Source organism: Oryza glaberrima, chromosome 9, assembly GCF_000147395.1.
Source record: "Oryza glaberrima chromosome 9, OglaRS2, whole genome shotgun sequence".
NCBI classification, from domain to species: Eukaryota; Viridiplantae; Streptophyta; class Magnoliopsida; order Poales; family Poaceae; genus Oryza; species Oryza glaberrima.
The window spans coordinates 21387865-21405782 of record NC_068334.1 but is presented as its reverse complement, the minus strand read 5'-3'; the positions used below and the strand labels follow the sequence as shown (position 1 = coordinate 21405782).

Below are 17918 nucleotides of genomic sequence, written 5' to 3'. Positions count from 1 at the left end.
CAACTTTTGGATTATTATTTATTCAAAGTACTTTAATAATTCTAAAAATTTTTGAATAAGATGAGTAGTCAAACAGTGAAAAAAAAGTCAAAATACCTTAAATTATTGAACGGAGGGAGTACTTGCAAGAGAGTGGGTAAGAAAACTCTCAAAAGCACTAATCTAGTATTATGTGATACGCACTGGAGTACACGTCTGTACAAATGTGTTGGTTTTGCAGCATGTGAGCACTCTGCAACTCATGTGGTTTCGATGGCTGGGAATGGGATCACGTGATGTGACTCAGTGTTGCCTCCTCTTCTTCTCTCTGATTGATGGTCGATCCTTGTTGAAATGTCACACTACTGTATTTAAAATGACAGGCAGATCACCACCGGTATCACTGTGCTCAGAGAGAACGATTGTTGGGTTCAAAAATTTTTAAATATCCTCCTACAGATCACCATCAGTATCACTATGCTCGAAGAGAACGAACGATTGCTGGGTTTAAACATCCTCCTACATTTGGCATCCATCAGTATCACTCACTCAATTGTTCGTTCGGTCTGCCCCAATTACAAGCCTAACACAGGCAATGTACCTAGGAGAACTGTACAACACGAGTTCCCTACGATTCCTTTTTAACAGGAAATGGGATCGGCAGATCACCAATTGATGATACAGAGAGATACATGATGCTGTCGACATCAGAAAAATGACAGCATAAAGCTCATCGGTAGATCTTCCGGCATGCACGTCCAAGCACATTACTATAGTCTCTCTGCCAGCTACGTACTACCGTCTAACCATATCTACCATTTGGGCAAAATGCAGGCACAAAAGCCACAGATTACCCAGGCTGCATGCGCTTTGATCAGTACGTGTTCTGGGGGTTGAATCGCCTCCTGGCGTCGCGCTTGTAGTAGGGCGTGTCGTCGATGGTCCTCCTCACGTACTCCATGAAAGGCTGAGGCGTACGAGGTGACAACTCACCAGTAGCTGGGGACGCTGGGTCAGCCATCGCGGCTGCTGGTGCTGACACAGGCGCAGGAGTCGCGTGTCTTGGTGGTGCCTCTCTGATTGGTTTCTTCTCCAGCAACTTCATGAAGAGCGCAATCGTAGCGATTGGAACAACAATGCATGTCACGATTGCAGCCAATGTTGTCAAGCCTGATGTCGATGGCTCTCTTCTTTCTCCAGTGTCATAGATAACTTCTATTTCTTCAGTCTGGCCTGTAGGTGGAGGAAAACAATGTTGCTAGTGATGATCGAATTGCAATCACCTTGCATAGGAGAGGTGATACTTAAATTGCACATTGTATATACTGTTAAGGAGGATCAGTGCATTCAAATGTAGGTTTACTTGGTTTTGACCTCAGTTTTACCAATCACCAAAAAGGTGGTTCAGGATGATGGTCAGACCAAGACGACTACTTTTATTCCTTTTGAAAACTACCATGAAATGTCATGACTCTAGTAATCTACTCATTACAAGGATTTTGGCAAAGATAGAATAGCATACCGGTGGCTGGAAGAATTATAGTGATCTTGTCATAGAATGATTGCCTTTTAAGTGCTTCAACCTGCAAAAGCATGTGAGTCAGTAAATGTTTACCACCGTTAAGCATCAATTTCTAAAAATACTTCCTTGTCAGTTGCAATTTACCTGGTAACTAATTTGACTTGGAACACCTCTTCCATTTGTATCAACACGACTGGCTGACAGTAAATCTTTAGCATTCCAGAATAACTCAACATCTGGAGCAGGGCAATAATAACTCTAGCATTAGAAACAAACACAGCCAAAGCCCAAAGGTCTAAAGTTCATGGACACAATAGGGTTTTATCCTACCAGTATTCCCACCAATAGTGATGATGCTATGGTTGCAGCTTGGAGTCAGATTTAACTGCATCAGATAACCAGCTTTTTAATAATCAGTTAGAACAAAAAGAAATGCGCATGAGATGGGGAGTGGGAAGGTGGCTACCTTCCTAGGTTCTTTAATGTAGAACCCTTTGACAAAGAGGGCGTGAGCAGATCCTGTCACCTTTGGATCTTCTTTTAGATTTGCATGAACAACAATGTGTAAAAATCCTTCCTTCGGGTTTAACTTAACAGGCAACAGTTGCGCAGGTGAATATGGATGAAATAAGCAGTAAGATTTTTTAGCAGCATCATCACTCCACGGCTCAACAAACCTAAGGGAGAAAGGAGAATGAGACTTTAATGCATCCCTATAATAATCTAGAGGAAAAGCAAGTTGTATGACCAGCCGATGATGGGAAACATACCCAACAAAAGAAGGTTCAACCTTGCAGTCAAATGGGACGTTAATGTGATTGATAGAGGAGTCTGCGCTGTGTCCAGTTGAATCACTTCTTTCAACAAGGGGGGAAAGGTTAGTTTTTATCAAACATAAGTAAATTCATGAGTATCCAAATACCAAGACAAAAAAAAAAAGCTACAGAAGCGCTATGTTCTGATTGGACTTAGTATCAAATACTACGTACAATTATAGTAACTTTGTCTATTCAATACAGGAATATTTGTCCAGTTCCTGCTACAATTATACGCCTCCCTCCACCATCCTGTTCTCTAATGTTGCTGAGAACTGATGTATGCTGAAGTATATTCTGTTGCAAGTTATATAATACCATTTCTATATAGACACATCTAGGACCACCAGTTTCAGTTCACAATCTCCAGCTGTGAACCTGAATCTGAAAGTACCAAAAATGAGGCATAGAGACCATCTTAGCAATACTACTCTGCTGGTGCTCCAAGTTCTAGTATAATAGGCCTAAATGTATGGATTGCAAAACTGTAATAGCCTAGTGTACTAGAAGTTCATATCTAATAAATTATCATATTAGAGTAGCTTTGGCTTTGACTATATTGATCAACAACAATATGGAAGGAATATTGTGAAATGATATGAGCATTACTAACCTTAATTTTACAGAGAACTTGTATCCACCAGGTGGTCCAGCAGCATTTGTCAGCGTCTCCGCAGGAGCATTAACTACTATCTGGTTCACCTTCAGCACGGTGACAGTTGTGTGCAGTTTTGTATTTGGACCTTTGAATATTACTGTTTAGAAGGAGAAATCACACTGAAAAATAAGAATCGGGAGGGAATGACACTAGGTAATGTATTCTACTCATTGAAGATAATCATAGTTGCATACCTTCTGCTATACCTTCACCACGTGCTTGTGCTTCACCGGTTATTCTATTAATATGCACAACTTTTTCATTGCTACTTAACCACTGACTGGATCCACGCACATCCATCCCTACAAAAGGAAGGCCATGGTTAGAAAACAAAGCATAGAATATATAGTAGCATGCATGTCCTTTGCTCTTACAAAACATGTATGAGTTAACTACCTATTCTGGTAGTGTGGCCTTTCTATGAACTATCCATTTTGTTTTCTAATGTAGGGTGCGTCTTCTTTTGCGCATACACTAAGGCATGCTTGTAAGGGAGTTAGAATAGTAGTATATAGGGGTAGAGGGAACACCATTCATTTATTGGAATCTGAAATAGGCCCTACATTTCTGAATATGACCAGCCAGAAAGGGCGTCTTACATTTGTGAACGAAGGGAGTACTATACTATCACCCTTGACCCATGTTTTTCCAAAAGATAAGATCATGTACTACTAACTAAAACGTGATGTGTGGACAGCAATGAATATAAAAGGATAACAACTAACTAAAATGTAATCATGCACACTGAAATGGTGGATCAGACGAAACTCCCAATACAACAAAAAAAGATGCGAATAACCGGTAGTATGGAAATGGTTTCACTGGACGTACGGTCTCCAATAATGGTGAAGTTCAGTTGCTGCCCAGAACGAAGGACCACATCCCTGGGATACATCTGTGCACCAACAGATACCTGATATAGTGGAATGTGTTAGTCAAAACACAAACTGTATTCCATTGTGAGCATTCAACCGAAGAAATGGCAGTTCGGTATATGGTTTTGCTAGATGATGTCACCGCCAGATTGAAAGCATATGCTATTACAGTTTAGTTTGGTACATTGTATACAAGACATACACAAAAAAAACTCCATCTGAGGAGCGCTAGCCAGAATAAGCTACACTGCATTCAAGTTTAAATAGCTACGAGCCCATTATGCCATTATGGACCAGACAAAGAACTCTGGGATAGTAGCATTGAACTTTAGCACTTTACCATTATGAAATCGGCTTTCTTGGGAATATGGCTGATTTGCAACCTTACAAGAGCAGTTCCATGACTTCTTGCCTGCAAAGGACAACAAATCACAACACATTTTGCATGGAAGTCTCACTCAAATTATCCGTACTCAAGATTGACTCAAATTCTTGTTACAACTTCCAGAATTAGTTTCACCAAAATATTCCTTGATTATTCTTGTCACAGCTTTAAAGCAATCATTACAATTGAGAAAGCGTTAAGATCCACTAAAAACCCAGTTTATAGCCTGAACTTCCCACCAGACTCACTCTTTTTTTTTTCAGACTTTTGCAAAAGTTCAGGGTTATAAAAATGGACCTTTTTTTCCAAAACAATATTGAAGCTCGATTAGAGGGGCAAGCCCATACCTGTAACACAAAACGTTCATGGGTACCATGTGTACCATTGCCTTCTTTTGGCATAAGAATTGACACGACATCAGGATGATTCGTCTCAATCTTTACAGGGACTATTCCAAGTGCTTCACTGAAGGTATAACCTCGTTGGAGGGAAAGGATAAAAACAGGAAGAAGTAAAGTTTTCTAGATGAAAAATAAAATAAATGAAGCATTGATACTAATAAAATTGTTAGTGAATTACCTAATTCATCACTGTATTTTATATCCAACTCAACTTTATCATGTACAGAAAGATAGGCTATATGGATTGATGATTCTGCAGCTGCTATCTGTGCTTGTGCAACCTGAAAAATAATGATAACAACAGAATCAAGGATTATTTTCTAAAATACATAGAAACATAGAGAGCAATGCGATTATAGAACATCTGTATAAAATGATGGCCCAAAAATTTTGAAAGAGATTCTTGTCCGCGACTTATTTTTAGGCATCCTTCAGGGCCACGGTGGTCTTTTCCAAAACTAATAAACAGCCTCAATTAGATATTAAACAGAAAAAATTACTAGAGTATGCATTCCCGCATGCATTGAAATGATAAACTGACACATACACTCAACATGCAACTATATCCCTGTTCCTTTTTTTTTTGGTGAACTATATGCCTACTTTAACTACCCAGTCACATACGTTTGAGTACCCTTTAGTCATAAGTGACTTCAATCATACCAAGGGAAACATTGTGTATGAAATGTAGTCCAGAAAAACATGGAAAAATAAATAATATTACAATCTCAGAGATAATAGGGATGCCTAGTGCTATGCTATTTGCAATAGAAATATATGTAATTAGAGTACCAGCATCCAACCTCAGCAACTCGTAGGCACGATGCAATTTCTGTTCTACCAGTTGAGTGATCCTTTGCCTGAATGCAATCAATCGCATTGCTTTCTCCAGTCCTAATTTTACTTCCATCAATAATGTTAGCATTTTGCAAAACAAGATCACTTTTACCAATGTTCCTTAGCAGAGAATATCCAATAGTACTCTCCAGGTCATCTGAGTCTGGGTCAACTGATCTAGGTAAAAGGTCCGTAGTAGTATAAAAGGGTGGGAATAACCATGTTATAGGAAGTCCAAGTGCGAGAGGAGGATCTGGCACAACAAGAATTGTCTTGGATGCACTGTAAGCTATGGACCCAGAACTGCCAGTCATCAAGAAATCACAAGTAATTGACACAGAAATTTTGGTTTTCCCAGCAGATCTGTCAAAAGAAAAATATTAATTAGGACTCTTGCAGCTAACCCAACTTACCACATAAGAGTGTTTTTTAAAGTGTCTCAATCAATATTCATTTTTATTTAAAAGCCAAGAATAGAAACAGTCCTTCGTTAGGTCCAAAAAAGTTTCACCAATCACTGTAACTTTGAGCAATGCATAATGAGTTCTCCCAAACAGCTACTTCGGAGTATTAGTTTAGCTCCCTTTAATATGAATATTGGGCTCAACAGAAACACTCCACTACTTTCAAAAAGTTAAGGGGCTAGGCTACTTTCAAAATGTACAAACAGGCAATAAATTGGCAATTCAGTACATCATTCAATACTTCTATGTAGTACCTTCCAATCACATGATTAATAAAAGCATTGCTACTTCCATTCGAAAACCATGGATAGTTCTTTCCTTCCGAATATAGCCCTTGATCAAGTCCATACTGCCAAGATCTAGCTAATTGAAACATAGCCACCTAGTGTAGAACAGTTTGTTAGTTCATAGTGCTCTGAACTTAGCATTTAAAAGTATACAAGGTAACAAGAGGAATATTCTAACCTTGTCATCTTCTATAACCCAAGTGTAACTTTGGCAAGTTTCATAAAAGGAAAATAGATCTCCCTGAACAGCATGTGTAATGTTACGTAGCAGAACTTCACAAGATAGTAATAAAAGGATTATTGGATTAAACATACCTTGGGCAGAGAAGGGTAGATGGGCATGCTGCAACCAACACAAAGACGGTCACTTTGAGTACTCAATATCATAGCCACAGGGATATCCACTTCAACTCTTCCAAAAGCTTCACAGATGAAGGTGCCTTCATTTGAAAAAGCAACTGCACGCATAGTCTAATGGTGCAACTGGTCAGTACACTGATCTGAACTCGGAATTTTGAAAATTGCACGAATCAAATGTAGTACTTCAAAGCAAGTGCAGGTAAGCAGCATACTTTATATTAAATTGAAACAATGATAACAAAAATCGCATGTTCACTTAGAGCATGGTCAAGAAAATGCCTTGGAAGGGTATGACTTACAGAGTTTCCAACAGTCTTTGCAGACAGCTTGCCAGTAGAATTTTGAACTTCTACAGTTTCCACATTAAGACTTGTGTACTCAATGACAACTCCAACTTTTGGACCACCTTTTACAGAAAGCTACAAGGAAGAAAAAACTCAGGACCCAAAAAAACAAGGACAGTAATAAAATCAGAGAAAAGTACAAATAGTTGACATAACACAGAAGATATTAATGGTTACCACAAAAGAGGCACCCGGTGTGAGGTAGATATACTCTGGATGTATTTGCAGTGGTTTGTACACTTCCACCTTGACAACCTGACTCAAAACTCTTTGACCAGAGTATTGCTTAGCAGTGACCTGAAGAGTAAACGTAGTAAATGATGCAGGCCAAATAAGCCACTAAAAGTAAACAAATATCCACCATGAAATTGTCAACTTACATATAGAGATGTTGTGCCAATTTTTGCAGCTTTAACTGAAAATTTTGGTCCGTCCAGCAACTCATGTAAATTAATAAGTTCCAAAGTCTCATCACCAAGATGCACTTCAATTCCCATGTATTTGTACTGCAAAGAAGACATAAATTGGCGGAGTCATGGATATATAGTGTTTAGTGATAACAAATCTGTCACCGACAAGATAGCTTGAAACAGAGTTAAGATAGTGGATTTGGTATATATTCAATACAGGATTTTATGAGCAAAGAGGAACTATAGCAACACTACCAACAGCTAAGGTTCCACAGAAACTTACCAGGAAATTATCATAAAGGATGACCAAATGGAAAGAAAATAAAATTTTCACAATAAGGAATACAAAGACAACACTAATACATGCAATTAATGTGTAAAGATCTGAAATACAAGAGCATGGAGGCATGGGAAGGACCTGAGAATCTCTAAAGAATTGTCCATCTTGCGTTCCAGCAGAAATATGAAAATCTTCTGTGCTTCCTTCCTATAAACAGAACAAGAAGATAATGAAAAAATAACCCAGAGATTTAGCATCTGAGAAAACTGATCACAAGAGAGGGAAAGCATATCTCCGTACCATAAGGCTGATGTGCTCTTCTGAGTTTATCTTAATCCAGTCAACATTTGCAACTCGAACCTGCCATATCGCATAACACCAAAAATAGCTATTATCAGTTAAGTGCAATGGACTATAAGGAAGATCAGTACAACTGTATTTCTAAGAAACTAGGATACAATTTGTTGAGTTCATGTGTCCATCGACAACAGGTATATACCAAAAGCTGTCCTTATCATAAGAGAAATCATAAAATAAAGATGAGATGGACGACAGGACAGGACATAGCTCTGGGGAGGTCAACGGCTGTTATGACCAAACCAAACATGGCAAGCAATAAGAACAGATAAAAGGCACTTGTTTCACATAAGTAAAAAGTGGAACATTGAGAAAATTGAGAAGAAAGTACCAAAGAATCAGTTAATGCTCTAGGAGAAAGGCCAATGTCCTGGATTGTAACTGTAGCAGTGCCCAAGCCTCTAGCACCAAGAATCAACTGAGAACATAGTGCCTTTCCTGGATGTTGAAGTATTTGCACCACCTGCGTGTCATTGCTAGAGGCATCTAGGAAACATGTTCCACCACTAACAGCTAAGGTTTCCTGGTACAAATAAATTAGGCAGAAACAAATAAGGTAATTTACATATAAGTAGGATCATGCAAAGGAACTATAAAATGTTGCAGTTACATACCTGTGCTTCTGGATGAAAAACTATCAAGACATAATCCGGAGTGACTCGTAAGGAAGAAACAATCTGTTTGAAGTCCATAACGATTAAGATGAAAGCTATACGCATAGAAGCATAATAGCTCAAAATAAATCAAATCTGATTACCTGCAACTGAATAGCATCGGTGAGAGTATCACGTGCGCTTTGAAGAAACATGTGCTCTTCTTCACGGGTCCGGCCATCCACTCTTGAAGAAAAGCCAATGACTGTAGCACGGACAGTGCACTAAAAGTTCAAAAATTGAAATAGTTAAAAGAGAGATCGATTTTTAGCCAAAAGAGGGCATACAATTCTTAATGAAATGTCCAGGCTCCTCAAAACACTGTACTATTTTGATTTTTGATATACAACCATGGAATGGCTCGTATAATCAACAGTACGGTTCATACACCTATCTCAATATCAGTGTGTGCACATGTGTGCGAGCACATTATTGCAAATGAAGATAACAACAATCATTTAATAATAGGGGCATTAAAATAATGCAAAAAAAAGAATTTCAAAACAATTTTGGAGTGGACAGTCTGTGATGTAAACAGTACCGAGTACTGACCATTCCAGTAGAATTCTGTAGGACAAGAAATCTCTCCCAGGATGAGTCATCTAACATGTCTTTGTCTTCGTCCAAGTAGGCAAGTCCTTCACATTCAGTGACCTCCCAACTCAGGCAAAGAGAAGAAGAATTGGCAAAAAATCTTCCATTTCCATGTACACCAGCAGCAGCTAGACGCATGTTTCTTCCATTTGAGATTACAACAGGTGATGCTTGCAGTCTATTGTGCTTACGTTCAGCTCTGCTTGCAGCTTCCAAAATAACAAGTCGGCTTTCTGTTCAAGTGTAAAATATGATATCTAATAAGTTTTACAGAATGGAGACAGCAAAATAATATCATCACATGGACATGTGAATTTATGAATTATATTAATTATCCAAATGACAGTATAGTACCATTTTCATTCGCGATCAATGTTATGGCTGACGGGAAGTCACAAACAACTGCCAACTCTGATTGGCTTACAGCAGGCACAGGATGATCTTTTCCAATCATGTTTCCACGTGAGAACAGCAGTTTCTACAGAAGTACAACAAATTGAACAAATATATGGAAGCAACAAACTAGAATTAAGAACATACTGTACAGCATAATTGTAAACATATGTGAACATAACTATTGACAGGAATGGACTGGATTGATCAAAGTGCAAAGTTGCATTCAAAGTACTTACAAAGTTCCCTTTGCTTGGGCAGGATACTCGGTATAGCCTACTGGATAATTTTTGTACAGCAGTAGAGCTAACAACATAATTTTTTGATTCACCAATAACATCAACAGTTTCAACAAAATCAACCAGTTGATCCCATTGTTCCGGCCCTCCAGAGAGAAATACATCCATGGTTGATCCAGGAACTAAGTACAGCTCTTTGGGAGAATTGTTAACCATATTCTGAATTCCACTATGTATTCTAGATAAGTCAACCCAATAGCCACCAAATCGGTTCCCACTTCCTGCTTGAAGTACCACAAGAGGATAGTATGCAGATATTTTAGAAGTGGACTTAAGAAAAATAGGTCCACTAAAAATCTCAGAATAGGACTCTGAATCAAAGGAAAATGTTGCAACTAGTGTGGCTTGACCAGCAGCCGACGCATTTAGAGATACCCAAGCACAAGGATTGCCATATTGTGCCCAAGAACCAGCATAATGCTTTAAGGTTTCGGTGCTCAAAGCATCAGCTGTGCCAACAACTTCAAAAGATTCATTCTCAGATAGTAGGCTCCACCTTATAAAAGCATTAAGGCAATCACATCGCGAGAATGGGTGTCCTGCAGAAATATTAATGCTCCTAATGGTTATTGGAATGAACAAAATAGTTTTCAGAACAAAGAAAATGAGTTTAATTGTTAAAACATAGAAAGAAGTTATAGCAAATGATTCTTGTCACGAAATATATGTTTCTTTTCAGTTGTCAAAGCAACATATCAGTCTCTTTGAATTTCGAGTACCATGAGAAAATAGTATGAGAGGGCTCAGTTGGAGAGAACATATGAGAGGATTTAGTAAGGTAGGTTAGAGTGTGGGGGGCTGGGGGTGGTTATTATTATCAGGAGAGTCAATGGAAAGTAGTTTAGCATTCATATATCATATTTTGTAGAATGCATGCTACTTGCTAAACTTAAATCTATGTCATAAGGGAGATAATAGCCAATCCAGGACATGTTAGTCACCATTAGATGTTTTCAACGTCACAGCAGCTTGAAGTTGTGTCCCGACAGGCACTTCAACAGGAAAGTTTGGCAAGATAGCCTGTGCAGAAGGAGTGGATACTTCAACAGTGACCTGCGTGATCAAGCAAACCCAATGAGCTGACAAAAGCGAGAAAGAAATTCAAACAGATGGAAGGTTCAGGTAATACAGTAGGTAGTGGACTTGAAAAATAAAATAAGAAAAAAGGACCCGCATGAGCATGAACTACAGGGTAGGTAACCAAACCCTAACAAACTTTTCACACTACCTAGACCAATAACAGACCTTCATGAGCATCTATCAAGATTAGCGGTGCAACAATCCCAATTTCCCAAGTCCTTTGGTAACAAACCAAATGGGTATTGCCAAAGCCCAAAAGTTTGGCATTACTAAATCAACCAAAACGCTACACATGATGAAACTACAGGTAAAAAAAAAATAGAAGATTTGAATAAGCAGCGATTTGATCACGTGAGTGCGTGGATAAGTGATATACTGATACCATATGCAAGTGTAGAGTTTTTGCACGACATAGTGCAAATACATGGTAGCATCACATACAGCAACTCAACAAAGGTGAATTGACATGCGAGATGCAAATTTCCATTCAATGTGATCAGACTCATCTTGCATGATAGTTAAACAGAAGAAAAGGTGTCAAGCGAATATTTTACTAGAGAAAAGTGGTAAAATTTAATATACACATCAGGATATACCATGATGAATAAAAAATCATGCATTCCTTCAAAATCTTTTTTCCATCATTTATAAACCTAATACTAAAATTGGTTTTCCACTTTATTTAGGCTAAAGGTATAGCAGTATGTTTGCATGGAAGAAGCACTTTCTTTCCTGTAAGACTCGTATAACATATAATTGCTAGTAAAACAGCATTTCAGATAAAATCCATCACCCAGGCAGGTGAATTATACAAAAACTAGCAGAAAGAGAGGCAAAAGGATTATTTCTTGAGTTTAAAGTTTTTGTTCTAAAAGTAATATAAGCCTAACAGATCACAAGTAGCTCAGTGCTACATATTGGGAAGTGAAATAATTAAATAATCTTGCTAGTGGCATCACTCTTCAAATCTTGCAGAAAAGAGGTAGTTGTGTGCTTGCATGTTATTCATCAAACTTCAGCTTACATTTTCAAATCAAATAGATTACAGATAAGGAGTTCAGGAAAGAGAAGAACAACAAAAGGATATCAAGAAATTAGATAGTGGCATACCTCATCAAAATTTAAGGCATCAAAAACAGAAACTACTTTGATGACAGCTCGACCAGGCCTTTTTGTGCGCACAATCAGTGAGTCGGACACAGAAGCAACACTTTCATCAGAGGAAGATAGCTTGTAGTCCTCCGGCATCTTGCCACAACCTTCAGTTGAACACAAGATAATACCAGTCAACTCAATTTACAATCAAAAGGTGGGTTAAGACTTAAGAGTATTAAGACATCACAACAATCAACCTCCAACTGCCTTCAGTTCAACTTCCTGATAAGCTCCAGGAACCCAGGGAAGATAGATAGTTCTGGAATTATCCATTTCTTCATCCCATATGGCTTTCACTTTACTGCATACATTAACTTCTTGTTGAAGCTTGAGAACCTAGCATGAAATGCTTCAATCAGCAAACTATGATGGTTTATAAATGCCAATACCATCCTGACAAACATTACATACAAGTACAGACCACCCCAAAAAAAATGACCTAGCACACACAAGCATGGAATGTAGTATGTACCTTTGCTGGTCCAGATGCCTCTGTTCGGTAAGTTAAAAAAGCATCTAAGTATCCTTTTCCCCTGGAAATTGGAGTTAGTAATCTAGATGTTTGCACTTCGTAGGAACCTGCAGAACTGTCTGGAACCTGTGATAAGTTCCAGAACTCCACAGTACTGCTCGCCAATTTAAGCTCATTTTCCTACCAAGAAAATTAGATTAAATAAATAGAATAGGATTCCATGTAGATAACAACGTCTACGTGAAGAAACATTAGACCCATAATCAAAGTGCTTTAACATTCAATATAGAAGTTAGTTTCATTTTCTCAAGATAGGGGAATTTACCCACATCCATAGCTTACTTTTTTATGTCATAGAACAACCAAGTGAATAAAGCTGTGTAAGAGTGTATATGCAGCAGGAGCATGTACCATGCATGGGCACCTTAACATGGATTCACATGCCAGTGTAGAGATGAATGGATCTAAAGACAAATAGTATAGATACAAAACTTAATGTAAAAAGGTGTGGTTGAAAGATATGAAGGTAATCACTGCAACACAGCACTGTATGCATATTCAAATGAATCGATGTGTAAATTTTGTTCTTTTGGTTTTTGTGATGCTTGAAAATATGTGTAAATATTTTGTTCCAAGTTCCAACATTACATGTTACATGATGCATCAGAAGATATAAGTAACAAAGACAAGAAACCAAATACATCGGACGAATGATACCTCAGTAATAAACATCTCCTTGAAATCAAATCCCTCAGCAAAAGCTTTAGCAAGGACCACATATTTTCGTCCAGGAAAGACATACCAAACTTCTGAAGATGGAATACTTGTTATCCCATGAAAATGAGCAGAGTCGTCCACAACCGGAACTAGATAAAGGAAGAGTGCTTGTGGAATAACAACATGTAGAGATGATACTTGTGCATGGCCAGAAACCCTTGTGTCTTCAACAACAATATTAGTAAATCCCAAACTCAAAGCATGTAAGACACCCAAGGAACTATCCACTTGGGCCACAGAAGAGTTTGTCACATGCCAATGATGATGCTGTGATGGTAAGTTAACAACTGGTGAAAAGGAATAAAGGGAGAGGATTTGTTAGCTTTCAGCTGCAGGCTGAAATAAAGGAATTGCAGGTAGATAGATTCTAATAGTGAGAATAACAAATAAGAACTCCATATGGTTTTTCTAAACCGTTTCACTGTAAAGCATAGCATAATTTGCTAGTTGTGCTTCTCTTTTTTTATATTGCTTCAATATATGACATGGGTCACCTGAAGCTGAAGTTTAACTTTCTGTTGCATGAACTCTGGCTTAAGTTTGGTTTCTATACTTAGAGAATGTCTTATGAACAAGACTCAATTTGTTTGAAGTACCTTGGGGAACTTTTTGTCGAAAAACCTTGAGTTTGAACTTTACCATAGCACCGACGGTCACAAGGACTGGTGAAGGGGGCTCTAGTGACATAGCTTCAGCAACAGTTAAAGTGATTGTATCATTCACATGTTCAAACTGAGGTTCAAATAACTGGGCATTAACAACCTCTTGGCCAATCTCAATGCCCTTGACCACAAATAAATCTGAACCAAGATTCTGCGAGAGGTATCATAAAAGAGTATGCATTTTCATGTAACTGCTTATCGGTAAAGTTAATGAAAAATGAGGCCATATTTAATAACAGATATACATACCCTGTCTTCAAGCTCAAATCGTATATTCATATCACCACAAAAGCCACTGCAGTCACTTAAATGTGTTTCTTTCAATGGAATATGAACCAGATGATGGCTATTAGTATCAACCCACCTCGGGGTAAGCTGCCACAGGAATTGTAACCCCACCAATGATGAGAACACATTGTCTGAACCAAAAGGAAACAAACTAAGTTATAACAAGAGAAGAGGATTGTACAGCTATTAGAATAGCTGACCCAATGAAGTACTAGAGACTAGAGAAACTATGCTATTGATTGTTTCAGTAGAAAGTTTCTAGACCAAGAATAGAATAGGTTACAGTTGAGAACCAACGTAAGAAAAAGGTAACGGACAGGCGATGGAATCAGGAATTCCAATTTGTGCACATTGAAATTCATGAATATGTGGAAGTTTACGGCAAACAGTAAGAACAGTGATGGTCCATAAGCATAGCACGAGCTAGATTGACATATTCAAGCAGTATCAAAGTAACAAGTACGAGTTAGTGGAGGTGGGAGGCCTAATGGAATTTTCTATAACAAGAGCTCATCCATATTCTGAGAACCTTAAAGAAATAAACTATGGCAAATAGCTCTTTGCAAACATGGAAGGCTATATGAATTACCTTCATCATCAAAGGCATGAACACGCAAGGTGGCAACTTCATCTAGGTCAATTTTTACAGCATGATGGAAAATCCTGATCCGAGAGATTCTGTCAACAAAAACTTTGCAATGTATTATGATTCCACTAATAATATCAGTGGCATAGACAGAAGTTTCCTTCCTGCCACTGTAAGGAGCAATTGATGCCAAACGAGCACTAGTTGAGCATCTGCTGCTGTCATTGTACTCTGGTTTAACTGAAATAATATCATGGTGATCCCATGCCCTGTAGATATAGAAAATAAATAAGCACGTTAACCTCATCACATCGTGAAACTGAGAAAACAACAATGTCAAAGCATAGTAGCATGGTCCCAAAACAGTTCCCAATTCTGACATCCTTCTGCAGCAAGATGCAGACATACACGAAGAATTAAAACCCAATGGTGCATCAGCATTAGCAGAAATCTTTTTCAAGTTTATTTGTTTCACCATAAAACAAATAACACAAATTCATGCACAGGTGACCTGTAAATTCCAAACAAGTGGCAGGCAACCGCCCCCTGATCGAAATCCATGGACCAAGGGTGAAGCAACAAAGCATAGATAATGTGAAGGTGGGCATGGCATTTTCTTTACTGCAGTCACTTCTAACTCATCAACAGCGATTTCAGGTTACAGCAAGCAAAAAAAAAAGGGGCACAAATGCACAATTAACTTCTCATTACTTGCAACGCAGTTAATTATCCGAAACGAGATGAAGAGCGTAGGTCCAGTTCCAAACCATAAATCAAACTGACTGAGCAATGCCATGGTACTACCACAGTCACATTCCGACGGTAAGAAATGACGCCACAAAAACCTGCCACTAGCTGCAGAGACGACTACACTTGGATCCATCCCATAAGAACACCGAAATGTGCGCGCGCATCGCGAACATCAAACAAACAAACAAGCAAGCACCAGGCGACCAATAAAAATAAGAAAGAAAAGGGCGAGAGAGCTGCGGAAGTGCGTATACCAGGTGAAGCAGCCGTCAACGCCGATGAGGCGGTGCTCGACGGGCTTGGTCATCCGCGGGGGCAGGAGCACGCTCAGGTCAGCCATGTGGGGCCCGCCCACCGGGGAAGCGGCCGCGGCCGCCGAGAAGCACAGCGCAGCCGCCGCCGCCGCCATCATCACGACCGCTGCCGCCACCGCCGCCGCGGCCGACGGCGAGGCCATCGCGGGCGCAACGCTCCTGGACTCTAGAACCCTAGCCTTGGGTAGAATACGGAGAGGGGGGGAAGGAGGGTTTAGAGGGGGAGGAGAGGAGGAGCGAACTGCTCAAGCGAACAAAGCAAAGGTGGCTTTACAGACGGCGGAGTGAGAGAGAAGAAGGGAAGGAGAGGGCGTAGAGAAAAAAAAAAAAGGCGTAGTACCTTTTTATTTTGCTTTTGATTAAAATTTACTTTTATCACATTTAATTAGCGAGCGATGATTTACTTTGGATCACTTTTTTACTAATCTTTTTATACTTTGGACAGGATGAGTTTGTCTTTTGTTTTACTATGGACCATATGACTCTCTTCTAAAACATATGAACGATCTTGAGTATGTCGGCTCCTACTCGTCAATGAAGGCTATATTCGGTAGGGCTTCAAACTCCTATAGGTAGCTACACGAACTCTCGTAGCTATATGTAATACTATTTTTTTAGCATATGATAAGTTGGATGTAGATGGATAAAAAGTTAATGGTGGTTCAAAGTGTTACAAAGATAAAAATACCCGGTATAAAAGTAAAAGCTTTGGTTAAAGAACGGTACAAAACAAAACATCCATAATAAAGGTTGGCACAAAGTGAAATTTACCATTTCCCTTCTTTATTTTCCCTTTAGTTTTGAAATCATGTGGGGAAGACTCATTAATTAAGTTATATACTAGAATTAATTTCTGGACGCAATAAATAAAACATTGGAATTTTGAATAAAAATGTTTACAACAGAGTGGGAGATGATAAAACCCCAAAGAAAATGGTTTATGTGGTGTGTACTATTTGTGTTGGGTTTCTCAAAATAATATAATATGTGCTATAAGACACAAGACTATATGTTTATTTTACCATTTCTCTAGATTTTACTATTAATTTTCCTTCAATACATAATACCATATAATAAAAATTCAAAGGCATACTCTTAAATTCGGGGGTTTTCTTGGGAGTTCATGGGACTTTTGTTATTCCTATGAATAACACTTGGATGGTAACAATTTGGCAACATCGATAAAAAGTTTCTCATGGCAAACTTTCCCTTGAAAAAAAAAAAGATTATCATCAAACAAAACACTAACGACCACTTACACTCAATCGATTTGGTTGTGAGACATGATTTTTAGCATGACCAATGTTGTAAGAGCGTTCGATATCCTTCATGTGGGATGGCTACTATAGGACAGCCCTTTAAAGTCCTCAATGGGTGGAAATGGCTAAATGACCAGTGATATCATAACCGATAGAAATTGAAACTATCCAAGTTGATGGAGATTTCACGTAAGATATAGTTTGCCATGTTACGTTGTTTTGTGGGTAGGGATTCAGATGCTTTGTGCGACCATGTTCTATATACAATATATGTATTAGACACATCAAGTCCGAGTAGTATCAAGCCATCTTATATCAAGAGTATAATTGGATACACTGTTATTTTTGTCATGTAGTTTGTGAAGCTAGATAAGAAAAAAAAATATAACTTAGTTACCGTACAATTGAAAAAAAAAGTATCAACATAATGAATAAATATACAACTAGATTAGTTGTTTCTCTACTCAAATATATTCTCTTTGTCAATAGAAACATACAGTATTCATGTGAGTACACGACATATCGATGGTGCGTAAATTGAACCCATTTGAATCGTAGACGCAAAAGGATAAGTTTTAGTGAATTGGCCATTAAAGGCTTTGAACAACATTTTTAATTGGAGATAGAGCAGATAGTGAGTTGTTAACCCACCCGACCCGCGT

General features: G+C 38.5%; 1 protein-coding gene across 2 annotated transcripts; it reads right to left on the bottom strand.

The window, feature by feature from the left end:
- Positions 1–485: 485 nt before the first annotated feature.
- On the bottom strand, positions 486–16268 carry LOC127783575 (nuclear pore complex protein GP210). Of its 2 annotated transcripts, none has more exons than XM_052310762.1 (36): positions 15938–16268; positions 14937–15202; positions 14309–14478; positions 13994–14210; positions 13338–13684; positions 12621–12800; positions 12346–12484; positions 12104–12252; positions 10855–10966; positions 9854–10452; positions 9576–9699; positions 9180–9454; positions 8732–8851; positions 8589–8651; positions 8306–8497; positions 7918–7977; positions 7756–7824; positions 7308–7433; positions 7105–7224; positions 6883–7002; positions 6539–6694; positions 6402–6464; positions 6191–6318; positions 5439–5835; positions 4814–4916; positions 4582–4712; positions 4190–4261; positions 3806–3887; positions 3169–3276; positions 2930–3071; positions 2272–2358; positions 1968–2178; positions 1832–1886; positions 1646–1737; positions 1502–1562; positions 486–1212 (listed from the first exon to the last, which is right to left on the bottom strand). In XM_052310762.1, exons 1-36 carry the CDS (start codon positions 16138–16140, stop codon positions 854–856), a joined length of 5898 nt encoding a protein of 1965 aa, XP_052166722.1. In that variant the 5' UTR covers positions 16141–16268; the 3' UTR covers positions 486–853. The 2 variants fall into 2 exon arrangements, with proteins under 2 accessions (XP_052166722.1, XP_052166723.1); XM_052310763.1 differs by having other exon boundaries at positions 2272–2355.
- Between the last annotated feature and the right edge of the window lie 1650 nt (positions 16269–17918).